Source organism: Alosa pseudoharengus, unplaced genomic scaffold (genome assembly GCF_046254945.1).
Source record: "Alosa pseudoharengus isolate Yale_2024_CS ecotype anadromous, Long Island Sound unplaced genomic scaffold, YU_APseudo_1.1 YU_APseudo_1.1_scf_2, whole genome shotgun sequence".
In the NCBI taxonomy this organism is placed as follows: domain Eukaryota; kingdom Metazoa; phylum Chordata; class Actinopteri; order Clupeiformes; family Clupeidae; genus Alosa; species Alosa pseudoharengus.
In genome coordinates, this window is record NW_027468663.1 from 28,608,811 (window position 1) to 28,623,807 (window position 14,997).

The window sequence follows — 14,997 nt, forward strand, 5'->3', positions numbered from 1 at the left end:
GGGAGTGTGACGACAGGCCTCTGGCTGATAAATCCTGAAGGTGCATATCTCTAGCACCAATTCACACCCCACCCCATCCCAGCATGCACCTCTTCTCCAGCGCTGCCTGCCACAGGCACCCATCAAATAGATGCAGTAAATCTTCACACGTACATTTCCTGCTAGGGCTTGAGTAAATCCTATGGAGTGATCTTTTTTTAAATTGTTATTGGTGACATTCAAGAAGAACACAGAATATAAAGAGCAGAGACACAGTTAGTACAAAGAGACACGCGTGGTGGCCTGCAGAGTTGCTCCGATATACAGACTGACTGTGAGACTGCAGCAAGGCGTGGTGATCTCTGAGTAGGTAATGTAGGGAAGGTAAGTTTGTTTAGGTACAGTATGGGCATAAGGATGTGTGCTAGAGAGATCCGGGCAAAAGTAGAGAGATCTGGGTCTCGAGCACCAGGAGTGAAACATCTTCTACTGAGTAATACCGAAAAGGACAAGGAAATAGGGGGTAAGAAAGGTGATGGAACACTGCTGTGTCCTGTGTCCAGTGTGTGTGTGTGTGTGTGTGTGTGTGTGTGTGTGTGTGTAGCATTATCCTAATGCACATACGCCCCACACACACACACACACACACACACACACACACACACACACACACACACACAGAGGAACTGACCCATACCATCCTGAGCAGGGCTAATGGAGATCGTTGGAGACAGTTGGCTAGCCCTTCACGTTACAGCGCTCCATTTCCAGTGCATTAACCTCTGTAAATGTGCCATAATGGCTGTCATAAGCACACACTCACACACATGGGTTCCTTTCTGATCAGAAGCGTGCTGCACTGCCTCTGCATGGCCTGTGTCCTGCACCACTCTGTTTCAGCACTTTTTTTCTGTATCTCTTAAAAGGGAGAGTTCACCTAAAATTATCATTTTAAATGGAGGGTTCACCTAAAATGATCATTTTAAAGGGATTGTTCACCTAAAATTATCATTCTAAAGAGAGGGTTCACCTGGAAAAATCAAACTATTATGCTATTATGTACTTAACCCCCATGTCATTTGTCATCCATATGAGATGTGGTTGCCATGCCACCATCTCATTAGCGTGTTCAGTCTGACGACTGCAGGTCATTCATTTCCTGTGTGAAGAAACTTGTATCTGTTTGAGATCAGGATATGTTTGAAAAAATATAACTCTTATGACACATCCAGTCCGACAATACGACCGGAAGATAGGTGGATGGTTTATTGATATCTTCTACATTGTATGCTTTAAAGCTATCACCTTTCAAACAGGAGCCATACAACACGGTGTAGTACAATATCCATTTGGGGGCATATAGCAGGAACTGGAGCTGATTTCAATTACCAGTGTGAGTGATTGTGATGACCACACATAAGTCAGTCAGTCACCATGGCCATCAGTCAGATCCACAGCATACAAAGAAGAACACACTCTGTTTCTCTCTGTGTTTCTTGGAAATAACAAAACAAAATGATGAGTAGGCAATAAAAGACAGTCATAATATTCTCTGCTACGGCATATCCAATCATCATTTGGTGCAGAGCGATGGTTGTCTGGCTGAGTGCCAGTGGTCAGTGAGGACTTTCCGCCATTCGCCTGCACTATATTGAAAAAGAGCTCGACTGATAAAGACACACCATAAAATCTTACTTTTCTTGTGTTACACAGACAAATTCAAATCCATGAAGGGGAAAGCTGTGGTGTAAGGGGCAACATCCCATACCACATACGTGTCCAGTGCCCATGAGGCCCCAGGTTCAATTCTGGCCTGAGGTCATTTCCGGATTGCACTCTCCATCTCTCTCGCGATCATATCCTGTCTAGTCTATTAATAAAGGCTAGAAAAGTCTATAAATAAATAAACCCATGCAAATGAGAAGATGTTTGGCTTTGGCCTGGTTTTAGCGCTGATCAGAACTAATGTTGTACAGAGGTTCTGATGATCATACCAATGGCACCAGAGCTACTCCCCAAGCTTGTTTAGCACACAGTGAGGCTTTCCCATCCGTCTCAATTGGGCCTGTCATGTCTAACGAGACGCTGGTAACTGCTCACTGTACATGACAGCAGTTGCACATAATCAACCTTAACAACGACACACGCCAGTTGTACCTTTATGCATACTGACAGTTGAATCAAGTGAAATTCCCCATGACTGTGGTGTTTTTGGTGTGTGTGTGTGTGTGTGTGTTGAGTGGGAGTTAAAGTAGCAGAAGGGAGCTTTAGCACCATCTCCCTCCCATGAATGTGAGAAGTCCAGGTTGTGTGTGTGTGTGTGTGTGTGTGTGTGTGTGTGTGTGTGTGTGTGTGTGTGTGTGTGTGTGTGTGTGTGTGTGTGTGTGCGCGCGTGTGTGTGTGTGTGTTTTCTTTCCGTAACACAGTGAGCCTGACCTCTATTTCTCATTCCGGTCTCCTTGACTGCATCGGAGGGGGGGAAACTCATTGAAATGCAGCCAGTGGGTAAAAATAACCACAGGCCAGCAGCCGACGTGCAAGAGCGTCAGGTGATCGCGCACGTCGCCACGGCAGCCCCGCGCCTTGCCGGCCTCGGTGACAGGGTTCTGGAGTCGTATCCTGCTATGCAGCAATTTGTGTCTCTGCATCAAAGTCAAACCAAAAACCCACTCACAAAGTGGAAAGTCATAAAAAAAAACAAGGATACATTTGAAAAGCTTTTAGTTGTCATGGGAGTGCACGAGATGGTTTTTTTAGGACACAATGTGGTTTCTTTGGTTTCTGGCGATCTGCAAATCAGAAGCGCTGCCAGTCTATTTTGAGACTCTGTCAAGGTCAAGTGCAAACATGCTGTGAACATGTACAACACATTCAGATTCAGAGAGATTTCACAGAGATTTATTTGTCACATAAAGAATCACAAAAAGATAAAGTCGAACTTTGATCTCACAAATTAGATTAGCCACATACTTGCTGTAAGTGCCAGGTAAGTATGTTGGTGCATAAACGTTACTTTGACGCTGTAAGTAATGAGAATGACACACAAGCCATTATTTCAATGTATAGACCAAACGTTTTCTTTGCTGATTTTCTGTAGTGTTTTTCAACTTTATTGTGTTTTCCTTCCTCTCTCCCTCTCTCTTGCCCCTCAGGTAACATCCGTAACACAGAGAGGCTAAGCTACGACAACCAGCAGCACTACAAGATCATGGTAACTGCCTTCGACTGCGGCCAGAAGAGGGCGACAGAGAGCGTGGCAGTGCACATTGAGGTCAAGCCTGTCTGCAAGCCCGGGTGGCAAGGTCAGTCGCGCCGCTATCTGTAGCCACAGTAGCCACATAACTACCATCATGCCTCCCTAATTATAGATCTGATTCTATTGGCTCTGCATAGCAGCGTCCACGGCTACGGCAGGTCACTGTGGGAAGCGAGAGCACTAACTGGTTGTGTCTGTGATCCTGTAGTCAGTTCATTTGTCTTCTGTGGCAGACACCTTTAGCGATCTTAAACAGAGAGATTGATATCTGGGAACTGTCTCCTCTCCAAGGGGTCCTCTCAAGCCTCCTTTCCTTTTTTCATCTCTCTTTTTTTCATCTTAGCATTCAGCAGACCACTTGCCCAACACCCCACCCCCCCACACACACACACACACCACCACCATCACACCCGCTGCCTAGCAACACCAGCAAGATAGATGCAATGTTGTGTGAATGCTCAGATCCCAACTTTGATGTTGTGTCTACTTCCAAGGAAAGTCTTTAGGATGAAGGGGGAGAGAGAGGGAGTCTGGTCATATTTTGCTTGGGATGAAGTGCATGTGCTCCAACGAGAACATATTTTAACCATGGATCAAAAGGCATCAATTAAGAGTGATCGATGAAGAACTAGCCGCTCATCTAGTAGCATTGAGTTGTCTTGCTATGGTAGTTATGATATCATTCCCCAGTATATTTGAGTCAAGTGGTCTGAGTGCTGTGAAGCAGGCTTGTAACCAGATCAAAGATCAAAGATCTGTTTGGTTTCTCATGTAGAGGTGACACTGCACATTAGTTGAAACTGTATGAAATATACATAAATAAACCGATCATTTCATGTCATCCAGTGTAATTCACTCTGCAGATATTCTACTTTATCTTACTTCTCTGTCTGTGAGGACAGACCATTAATATCTACACGTATTTCCTTTTGGAAAAAAAACAGGATGCTTGAGAACTGGGGATGCACCCGAATTTGAATTGGTTATTCAAAAAAGCCTGTATAATGGGACATAAACAGATACCAACTTTGGCTAAATATACAAGTTATTATTTGCAAATTAAGTTAGATTAATGATCAACGGCATATCAACCACTGTTTTCCTCAAATCAAGTCATGGATGGTCACAAGACAAAATGCTGGTTTGATGCATCGGACTTTGATCTCACAAATTGGATTAGCTTACTTAAGTTACTTGAAAAGGGATTGCTGTCTTTTTTACCCATGCATTAAGCGCTCTTTCAGTTTAATATTCATTTTGTTTACCAAAGGAAGGTTCAAAAATAAGTCTGAAGGGTCTTTAAAGGTACACTATGCAATATTTTTACCTTAATATAACCTTTACAAAGCCAATTTGATGGTAAACAAACTTGTAATAGGCGAATTGTTCACCCAGCATAGCTACAGTACAAACATTTTCATTGTGTACAGGGGGGACAATTCACAGAAGTTTGCTCTTTACAAAAGCAGAGTAAAATGTAAATATATGATGACTCTACAATACCTAAACCTGCATAGTGTACCTTTATATGAAAGAAAGAAAGAAAGAAAGAAAGAGATTTAGAAAAAAAGAGTTTTTTCCAATTTCCAATGTGCAACAATGTTCTGATTTTATGTGCAACTTCCATTGTTTTGATTTTATGTGCAAATTCCAATGTGCAACAATGTTTTGATTTTATGTAGCTATTTTACTTTTTATGTTGTTTTCCTACCCAAACAGTTTTTTTCCATTGACCCTTGGTAATGGAAAATTCTGCCAATTGTTCACATAGATCTCTGTTTCTCAAGGTCAATGAACACTGTCGGTAGAAAAACTAAAACAGAATAACAATGAAACAGATACATACAGATACAGATAATGATGTCACTGTGCACCTCTACTGAGAACATCACTTTTAATGAAAGCTAAAGGTCATCTGCGATGCCTTTCTATCCACCTCAAATTAATTTTCTCATAAAATGAATTCTTATTAAGGTTGGTGCTGATAACACAGCTGTGCAATGCAGTGCAGTTCAATGAAAAACAATGTGAACATTAAAAACCCTGATGCTGGCAATACTACTGAGGCTATTTCAAGTGCAGTAGAGACTTGTGTACTATTACAAAATGACAACACAAACATTATCATGATTTACCAAACTATAGTTTATTTAATCCTTATTAGAGTGTAATTACTGTGTTAATAACATTGCATAAAGTGTAATGGTGCATTAAAAGCATAGGATCATTATTAGGTGCACTACCGAGTCAAAAAAGTGAAAATCATCATAAAATAAAGCTATTATTAAATATCACAGGGCCAGGTGTTGTTGTCAAAAAATACCGTGTTAATTTACGCTATATTGTGTTCCTAACAAGATACTTGTTACTTTGACTGACATTACAATGACAGAAAGATGTTACAGCAGATTCCAATGTCTTGTCATTGGTCATCATGACAGGCCAGCAGCTTATGTCACATGCAATTGCATAGCCATAGTTATAGATAGGTGGTAAATGGACCATGTTTTATCACTGGACAATGGCTTCTATTACAGCATTTTGTATCTACCATGACATGATTTTGACATGGTCATATTATTGTTGAGGAGGTACTAGTCTACCTGTCAGCAATAAAATAATTGAGATGCGTAGCGGTGACACAGTGCAAGGTTTTCAGACACACACAGGCCATCACTGCCAGGAAACTAGATGAATAGACCCAGATGAATATAATAATCTCAGCAGCACTGATCAAGGTCAGGGAAATAACACTGCAATAAATTAATCCTTTGGTTTCGGAATCATCTCTCATCCTCAGGTTACTATTGTTTATTAGTTTGTTAGGGTTTCAACATTATGGTCTCCTGTATATTTATCAGTTTGACATCTTCGCTTGTTTGAGTTCTAGTTTGCTGCTAAGGTGCTATGTATGCTTGAGGAGGCAAAGTTAGTCATTTGGTCTTTGCTGTTTTATTCTAGAGCTCATCCTCTTGCTCGTCCTCGTCCTTGAGTCTTTTGTCGTTAAGTGTGAGTCACAGGATTCCTGTCGACTCCCGAGAGACTCCATAGCAACCTTGTCTGTGGTAGCGTGGACAGAAGGCATGAGCGTTGCCTATAAAGAGGCTGTTGAGAAAGACACAAGATACTGACTTATTAACACACTACAGTAAAATGAAAAGTTTGATAAATGACTGAAGCAGTCGTTGCCATCTGTCTGACGTCAAAGAGCGTCTGAGTATCACTCAAGGGGGGTCATGGTCACAGATCATTGATTGAAATAGTCAATTTGACCTTTTCAACATTGACTATTATAATCTCAGCTGTATGTTGCTTGTAGAAATCATATTCTAGACTGGAACATATGTCAGAACAATCATTTTGATCTATTGAAAAGTAAATATTACCATAGAAGTACTGAAAAAATGGAAAGAGGGGGTGTCAATGCTACTGAACCACAAAAAATGGAATTACACAAACTCATGTTTCTCTTCAAAACACAATGTTATTACATTGAACTAACATATTTTGACGCAGCAATACATTTATCCAAAAGAATATATATAATATAAGATGAAAATCAAGCACCTAAATAACGTTTCAATTAGCAAGGCGAATGATCACATGTGGTCCCTGGAAAACCTGCTGCCACCACGTCCTTGTGTTCCTGTCAGTAAGAGCACTGAGGTAATTCAGCAGCTTTTGGTGTTACAAACATTCATTTTGGAGCTGGAATGTATATTGTCTTGTGCTTTGAGATGAGCCATGCTTTGTTCCCACCACAAATGTGTTAGGTATTGAGAATGCACAATATATCAGTTGTCACATACAAGAATAAATGGTTTTAAATACTGTGGCACAACCTATTCAGAAAGTGCCATCTCAAGAAGCAATGCCTTTTACATTTGTGTCCTATTAGCAATCACACTGCAGCTTTCATTGCAACATCTAAATGCATTTTCCCAGTACATGGCTCAAGTTGATTTGAATTATTTCATTGGAATTATTTGGTCAAGTTGTGTTTTACATCAGGACATGAATGAATTACATAAAACTGTAAGGGAAATAAATCTCATCCCCAATTTATTTTTATTCATGCTCAACCGATATCTACATTACAATTACGTTAATTCAATGGATTATTTAAAAGGTTATGTAAAGATGTGACTGCATCTAAAACAATGTTTAAAATGGCAATATATAAAATGTGAACTATTGTAGACCTACTTATGGGATGTGAGAACTTTCCCATTGAAATTTTCGGTTGAACTATTCTAAGAAATATTATATTAAACCAAGTTCGTTCCAGTAAAAGGCAGACTCCAGCTTTTGAGCATATCTTGCCAGAATACACCATCACTAGCCTGTGTAATACATTTTTAACCTGACTAATTTACATTGTGCAATAGAGAGAAATTGTTTGGCACTACGCTGCACTGTGCATGAAATTAAAACAAATGGAAGGTGAGGATCATAGGCGTTGAGGCCCATATCTCACGTCTAACAGGATGGCCTAGCTTTAGACACAGACTCAACCATGACACTCCACCTGGGTGGTGATGGGAGGGAGGTTTTTGCTCTGCATTGATTTCACCTATTTCTGGTCCACCCAACTACCATGGCAAGTCCATTTGTAGAGTGCGGCAGTGAAAGGTGTTGGCAGGCAGCAATGCTTTCTGTCGTGCGAAATGGAGTGTAGCCTTTTCACTGCGGAGGAGACACTATGGCCTGCAGCTAAAGGGCAGGCTCTTCTACAACAAACTGAAATGCCACCTTCAACTATATTACCTCTGGACCCTGTAATACTGCAGTGGCAAGCAATACTGAGGTGTCGCACGGCAGTGGTTGTGTTGTGTTGTGTACTGCGTACTGAAGTTCAGTGATCAAAGCCATCCTATTTGCTGGGCTGCAATTTTCCTGCCACCTGCACAATATCAGAGTTCATTTATTCTGTGACAGTGTGTGGAATATAGGCCCAGCATCTGCTGTCTGATTGCCAGTGGACACCTCTATTCATCCTGGCCCTCTTTTTCTGTAAGAGAGAATGTATGTGAGACAGGTAGGTAGAGAGAGGGGATAGATAGACAGAGAGAGGGGGGGGAAGAGAGAGGTAAGACAGGGGAATAGAGAGAGTGCGATAGATAGAGAGAAAGAGAGACAGAGAGTTCGAGAGATGGAGAGAGTGCATGAGAGTGTGTGGAAGAGTGAGAGAGTACATGGAAGTGATGCGATGAGATGTGCGGTGTCTCATTCGTGGCCGTTGACAGGCACTGACAGGCAGAGAGGCACGGGAGAATGAGCACAAATCGTGTGGCCCCAGCTCCGCTGCTCGTCAGCAAGGTGACTGAATGAATATGAAAGGGGCTGTAAATATGAGCTGAGTGACAGCCATGGCAGCCACAGCTGGGAGAGATGCTGGGGGATGGAGGGGGGGGGGGGGGGGATATGATGAGGCACAGGGCACCCATCCTCCCAACACTTCCCCCCCGGTCCTCAAGCGTGTAATCTTCTGAGCTGTCTCGCCACCTCCTTCTTTGTCTTTCATTCATTCACTCTCTCCATCTCTCTCTCTCTCTTTCTTTCTTTTTCTGTGGTCAGACTCCATCTGTCAGGCATGATCTCTTTATCCGTCTCTGAGAGCCTGGCCGTGACACCCCCCCCCCCCCCATTCAGTGTGTGCCTCCTCAGTAGAGTGACACGGGCCTCACAAGGTTAGAGTGAGCGGAGGAGAGCATGGGGAGAGCGTTGCAGGAGTCTGAAGAGCTTTCTGTACCCATCAGACACAAACACCAGGACAGGAGCTCTTCCCCCTTTGCCTTTCAAAGGCCATTCACAGCCAGGACAGTGTGACTACAGTTCATTGGCTGCCAGCCCCCTGACAACCTAGTTCCGTCACTTACGGAACCTACACATCTGATCTGCCACCCATACTTGACACTAGTGATGGGCAAATGAAGCTTTGGTGAACCACTGAACCACAGCAGTGTGAACCTAGCGACACTAGCTGAAAGCAAAAAGATGGCCGCCACACATACATTTTTCAACATAAAAGTCCTTAGCAAACCAATATTTTTGGTTACATATACTGGTTTGGGTAAGGACTTTTATGTTGAAAAATCTACATGTGGCAACCATATTGGATTTTTTCATTAGTGTTGCTAGCTTCACACTGCTGTGGTTTAGTGGTTCACCAAAGCTTCATTTGCCCATCACTGCTTGACACTGAAGAGGACAGGCTTTTCAGAGTGTTTCATAAACTAATGTTGTTTTCTTCCTCGCCATCATTTCTTTGGAGCACTCAGCTCCAGCATCTGATGTGTGTATTTAGTAAGGTCATTTATCACCAATGGCAGTTTTAATGGAACAGCGTTTTTCCTATTCGCGATTGACAAAAAGGCAGGGAAGAGCACAATTAATTACAGTACATTTAATGTGGTGCATTCACTAACAAAGACATGCTGAAAGCTTTTGAGGTGGCTTGGAAGTCTAAGGCTTAATTGGGTCAATTAAAGAAATGACTGCTCAACTAGTCATTACATCATCCTCTGGTATACTCAGGTCAAGTATGTAACCTAAGTGCTGTCAAAACAGCTTTTAAACAGACAGACAAGGGAGCCATGACATTTTGATCAGCCTTAAAACATGTCTCGTTTCTTTAATTTGACATTTTAAATAGATTTTTAAACATAATATCTGATATGTCAGACCAAAATATCAGATATGGAGATCAAACTCACCAACCATTTATGCCTTTTTAGTCGAATATAAGCCCAGACCAGAGTAAACATCCTCAAAACAAGACAGACTAAACCGCTGTACACATGTTTGTTTAGATTTTCTATTGAGTGAACAGCAGCACATGATCTGTCAGTTCTTAGGGGCTTTGCTAAGAGTTTCACTTTTAAGCTGGTTTGGCCTCAACACACATGTAAATTAAATACTCTTCCTCTGTTCTCTTTCCTTCCCTATTTTCTCTCCTTTTTTTCCAAAGGATGTTCTCAGGGGAGAGAGTGTGTTAGTGAAACCATGCATATCACACTAGTTGCGTTGTTGTTTTGTCTCACCTACTTTTCCTCCAAGTCTCGCCAGGTTGCCCTATCTGTAGTAATATATTTGTTGTGTTGAAAAGTCCTTCAAGTGCTGCAGAAAACAAAAACATTCCAGAGACATTTCCGCCACATTCATGAGAAATCACGAGGTAACCATTTCACTATCTGTACCCCCGAAAGCATATTTAAAATTGCAAAACATATATTATGGGATTCCCTTCATGTTGTTTAAAGAAGAGTGAAACATTAAATATATTTTTAATATACATGAGACATTTTTTTTTTTTTTTTGGTAAGCAATTAGGGAAGTGCACACACAAAAGCCTGACTTGGCGTGCTGGCACTCAGACACAGAGAACACCAGAAAAACACCATCAGTGGTCTCGGACTCAACTTCAAATAGTTTGTTAGTTGGACAGTTTCAGGAAGGCGTTGTTTCTAACAAAACACTAATCCACACGGATGCCACAGCCAATATGTCATGCAAATTCCTTTAATCAGCACTAAATGCTTTCAGTATACTCCTGAACTAGCAAACGCACCACCAGCTTTATAACAGCAACATTCACTTGGGTATAAATACCTATACTTATAAATACCTGTTCTGCCTCATGTACCATGACTGCTCAAATAGACATGAAATGCAGCTCTTAGCCCCTCTTCCAAACAGCTGTCTCTGCTGTTAATAATAATAGATTTATAAATCAGAAGCAAGTTGACTCTTGCTTCTGTTGTGCAATTGCTTTTTAACATCCACGTCAAACATGTGAATGTTACTGTGTCTCTAAGTTTAGTAATAGCATCGCACCACCTGGCAGTACCTGAGCATAACACCTGTTCTCAGGTTCCCAAGGCTTTGAACCGGTTCATGGAATGAAAACGAAAACCAGAAACTTTTGCCATTTTGCTAGGAACAAAAACGAAACCAGAAGTTTTATTATTTTTTCATGTTCCGGAACCGAAATGATTTTTTTTAAAATAGTGGTAACCGGTTAATACCGGTTCTTTTTTTGTTCCTGGGAAGGTTTGTGTCTTCAATGAAATGGTGAGGGTCACCTCCTGTCATTCAATGAATGCATGGAGAGTGCAGACAGACAGAGCTTGCCACTAGCAGGCAAGCTACAGTAAAGGCTAAAGACACTGGTGCAGCTTGTATAAAGCAGAGGCCTAGTGTCTTATTATGTTTGCTGTAGGATAGAGTTTTTTTGTGACTATTAATAGCCAGTTTGAAAGCATACATATATTTTTGTCAGACAGCTGACATAACCGGTTCAGGAACAATATTTTTTGTTCTAACCGGTTTGGGAACGTCAATTTTAGGGTGGGAACCAAAACTGGAAACGTTAAAATACTGTTTCTGTTCAGAACGAACCAATTGGCAAAACATTCTGGTTCAAAGCCCTGCAGGTTCCCACTGATCGCACAATCAAGGGCATGTTACACAGAACTTCTCTCAAACATCCAACAGTATCACAACTGCTTCATTCTAAAACTTTCTGAAGTTGAACGAAAAGTAATCACTCTTGATAGCTTTGGAAAATTGCTTTTTGTACAAAATGTGGCAGTTAAACCCCATGCTACAGTACTATTCAAATGCAGTATGACTGCTTCTTATTATTCCTTATGTTCCAAGCTCCACACTACTGTACATCAACCCTGAAGACCACATTGAAATTGGTGTTGATAGTTTGTAATATAATGATTTTATTTGAAACCTGAAGTCAAATTGCAAACCATGTTAAATTGCTTCAGCCAATTGCTGGTAATCAGTGAAAAGGTTAGTGAATGTATCATTACCCTGAGTAGTTATATCTTAAAGCTGACCAGGTGCAGGAGGCATCATTACTTACTGAAAATGCAGGGTTATTGAACATGTACTTTACTCTTGGTCTCTTTTCTTTTCCAATGTCATTTTTGAACTCTTTTTCCTGAGAGTTCAATTGGGCTGATTTTTCTTATCACATAGGAGAACGAGGTAAGTTGAGTATAGGTGTAAGATAATCATGTGACAGCATTTTAAGGAATAGGGAATATTTTTTTACAATACGTGGAAAGATGCAGCACATGGCAAATGTGGTAAAAAATATATGTGATTTAGAGAAAACGTTAATAGAACAACATTCAAATGCATTACACCTCAATTGGTGCCCTTTTAAGCGATGATGTGAGGGCTAAATAAAATCATGAATGTTAGCTTGTGTGAGAAGCATTTATTTTTCAAAATGGTGGTTGTGGGGTGAGATGAGCCACCAAGGCTGGGGTAAGTTAAGTCAGCTAGCTAGTACTTGTGTTGCATTTATAAGATTTTTAAGTTTGCCTTGATTTTGTGACCTTATTCAATAAGGTTTCTTAGTGTTACTAAGCTAAAGAGACTAGGCAGCAAATTAATCAGACTTTAAGTGAATTAAATGGGAGAGTTTAAAGGTAAACAGGCGAGAAAAGATGGTATAGGCCTAAACCTGTCTTGGCAAATCTTCAGTTGAATCTATTTGACAAATGCTCAGTTAAATGTTGGTGTTTGTTACTGTTTGTAGAAATTAAACTATTGTTGGAAGAAAATAAACAAGACCATTTTTTTTGCAGAGCATATATCTACTGTAGTCTTCACCCTTAGAACAAAAGCAAGCCCCTAGCAAGGTGCAGACAAATAGGGCTTTAACGAGTTGTGTGAGTCAGTTAGAGTTAGAGTTAGAGCACTCACTCTCACTGGCTCATACTGTAGGTGCAACTGGCACACTAACACTTTGGCTAACGCGGCACATAGTGATTACTGATAGCATTTAGCGTTAGCGCTAATTTGTAGATGTTACCTAATTAAAAGCTGGCATAGACAGAGGTCAGGCCCTTATCTACAAAGGCCCTTATCTACAACTGATGAGACATAAAAACACTATTGAGAAAATATGCCATTTTTATTCTATTTAAACCATCCTAACCTTCTCTCACAGTTATGGTATAATGATTACTAAAGAAGTGGTTATGAGAGGAGAGGAGGTTTCTGTAAAAGAATAGTGAATAGGAATGTGCAATGTATTATTCAGGGGCAATGGTCTGGAGTCACTTGGAAGGAAAATGAAGCATTGGGATTGGCACAGCAACACTTACACTGCTGATCTATCAAAGGAACGCGTTTAGCTTCATAGGGCAAAAGCCCTCACATCTTTTGTGCACAGTGCAGTGCTTTTATCAAAGGGCATGGTCTTACCTGCTCTTGTTAGACCACTGGCACCTTCCTCTATAGTCTCTCCAGGAGTATTGTGCCGTGCCTGATGAAACAGCATGTCTTTAGGCTGAGATTCTCTTAAGATCACTAATTGCAGGCCTGCTCTGGGGGCTCCAGGCCTCACACTCTGTAAAGCACCTTGCAACATTGCTCATTCTCAGCTGCACCATGTAGATAAATATACCACATGAACGATTTCACTCTAGAAAAAACACACAGGATCCACTCAATATTTTGTTCCCAGTGCAATTGCAACCATTACACTGACGTAATGGTAGTGGCAACATACTAATGTCCAGCATGTGGGTCTACGTGGGTCAAATATATAAAGGCCACAAAGGGTGGACTTTCTGATGTGAAAACCGACAGTCACACAAAGAAGGCCTGTCTATGCTTGTGTCCCTGAAACCTGGATGTCTCTACCAGCTCCCTATGCTGCCATCTTGGCCTGGGTTTTTACACCCTCCGACCGCCTTCGACTGGCATCTCGGCCACAGGCGTGTTGCTTATCTCAGGCTGTCTGACTTTGCGAGCACTCTTAAAGGTAACCAAGTCGAGCCCATTGTTAACAGGGCTCATTTTTTAGAAACAAACAGGGACAACAAAGCACACCTGGTGTGCAGCCACCTGCCAGAGACTGCCACTGTCAGTGAGGTACTCCCATATTCCCATACCCCCACCCTACGTCACCAAACTCGCCTCATGTGAGCTCTGTGGTTCTTGCTTTTAATCTAGTGTCGGAGCCAATAAAAATTGAATAAGGTGTTCAGTCAAGACAGACAAGACAGGGGGAAAAGCTCCTTCTCTGCTCGGGGTGAATACAAACTACAGGGCTGTTGAATTATCAAGCAGACGAGCGAGAGAGATGAGATGCTCATGGTCTGCAGTGTGGCTCCTGCAGGGCTGCTTCTCTGTCGGAGTTGCGCTGTAGCTGAATACTAAATGTCTGCACTGTGGCTCATGTCCCCAAATCCTACAGTGCATTCACATGCTTTGCACAACATGCAGGCAACATCTGACTTGGTATCTGTATCTTAAGCCAAACATAAAGATATCAGAGATGCTATGGTAAACGTCGATCATTTTATCATTAAGACAGTCGTGACAACTACTTATTTTGCCATGTTGTTCTTAGACCAGAACTGTCCTTTAAAATCCAAAGAAAAATCCATTAAAATATGTATTTTCTTGAAAATGTCCAAGTGATTTTCATGATCTACAACTTAAAATCCACAAGATTCACCCAGATGCTAACTGACAAATGTTCCTGAGTCAAAGATTCCTTGTATCTTTTATAACTGTGTGTTATTGCTTAACCCTCCTGTTGTGTTTGTTTCATGTTTACTAGTTTTGTGTTCCTGGTCAAAAATGACCACTGCATTATAACTTGTTATAAATACATAGTAACACATATATTATCATCTAATGTTGTGATAGACCTTTGTATCAACTTGTGTTCTATTGGATATACCGGTAACCAGTTTTGCTATTTATGGCCGGCAGGCCTCATT

General features: G+C 41.2%; 1 protein-coding gene across 1 annotated transcript in view; it reads left to right on the top strand.

Moving 5' to 3' along the window:
- clstn2a (calsyntenin 2a) overlaps positions 1 to 14,997 on the top strand; it is a 132,201-nt gene that overhangs the window by 59,509 nt on the left and 57,695 nt on the right. The window contains exon 4 of the mRNA XM_076293209.1: positions 3,132 to 3,281. Coding sequence (XP_076149324.1) covers positions 3,132 to 3,281 — 150 coding nt within the window. The remainder of the gene's footprint in view (positions 1 to 3,131; positions 3,282 to 14,997) is intronic.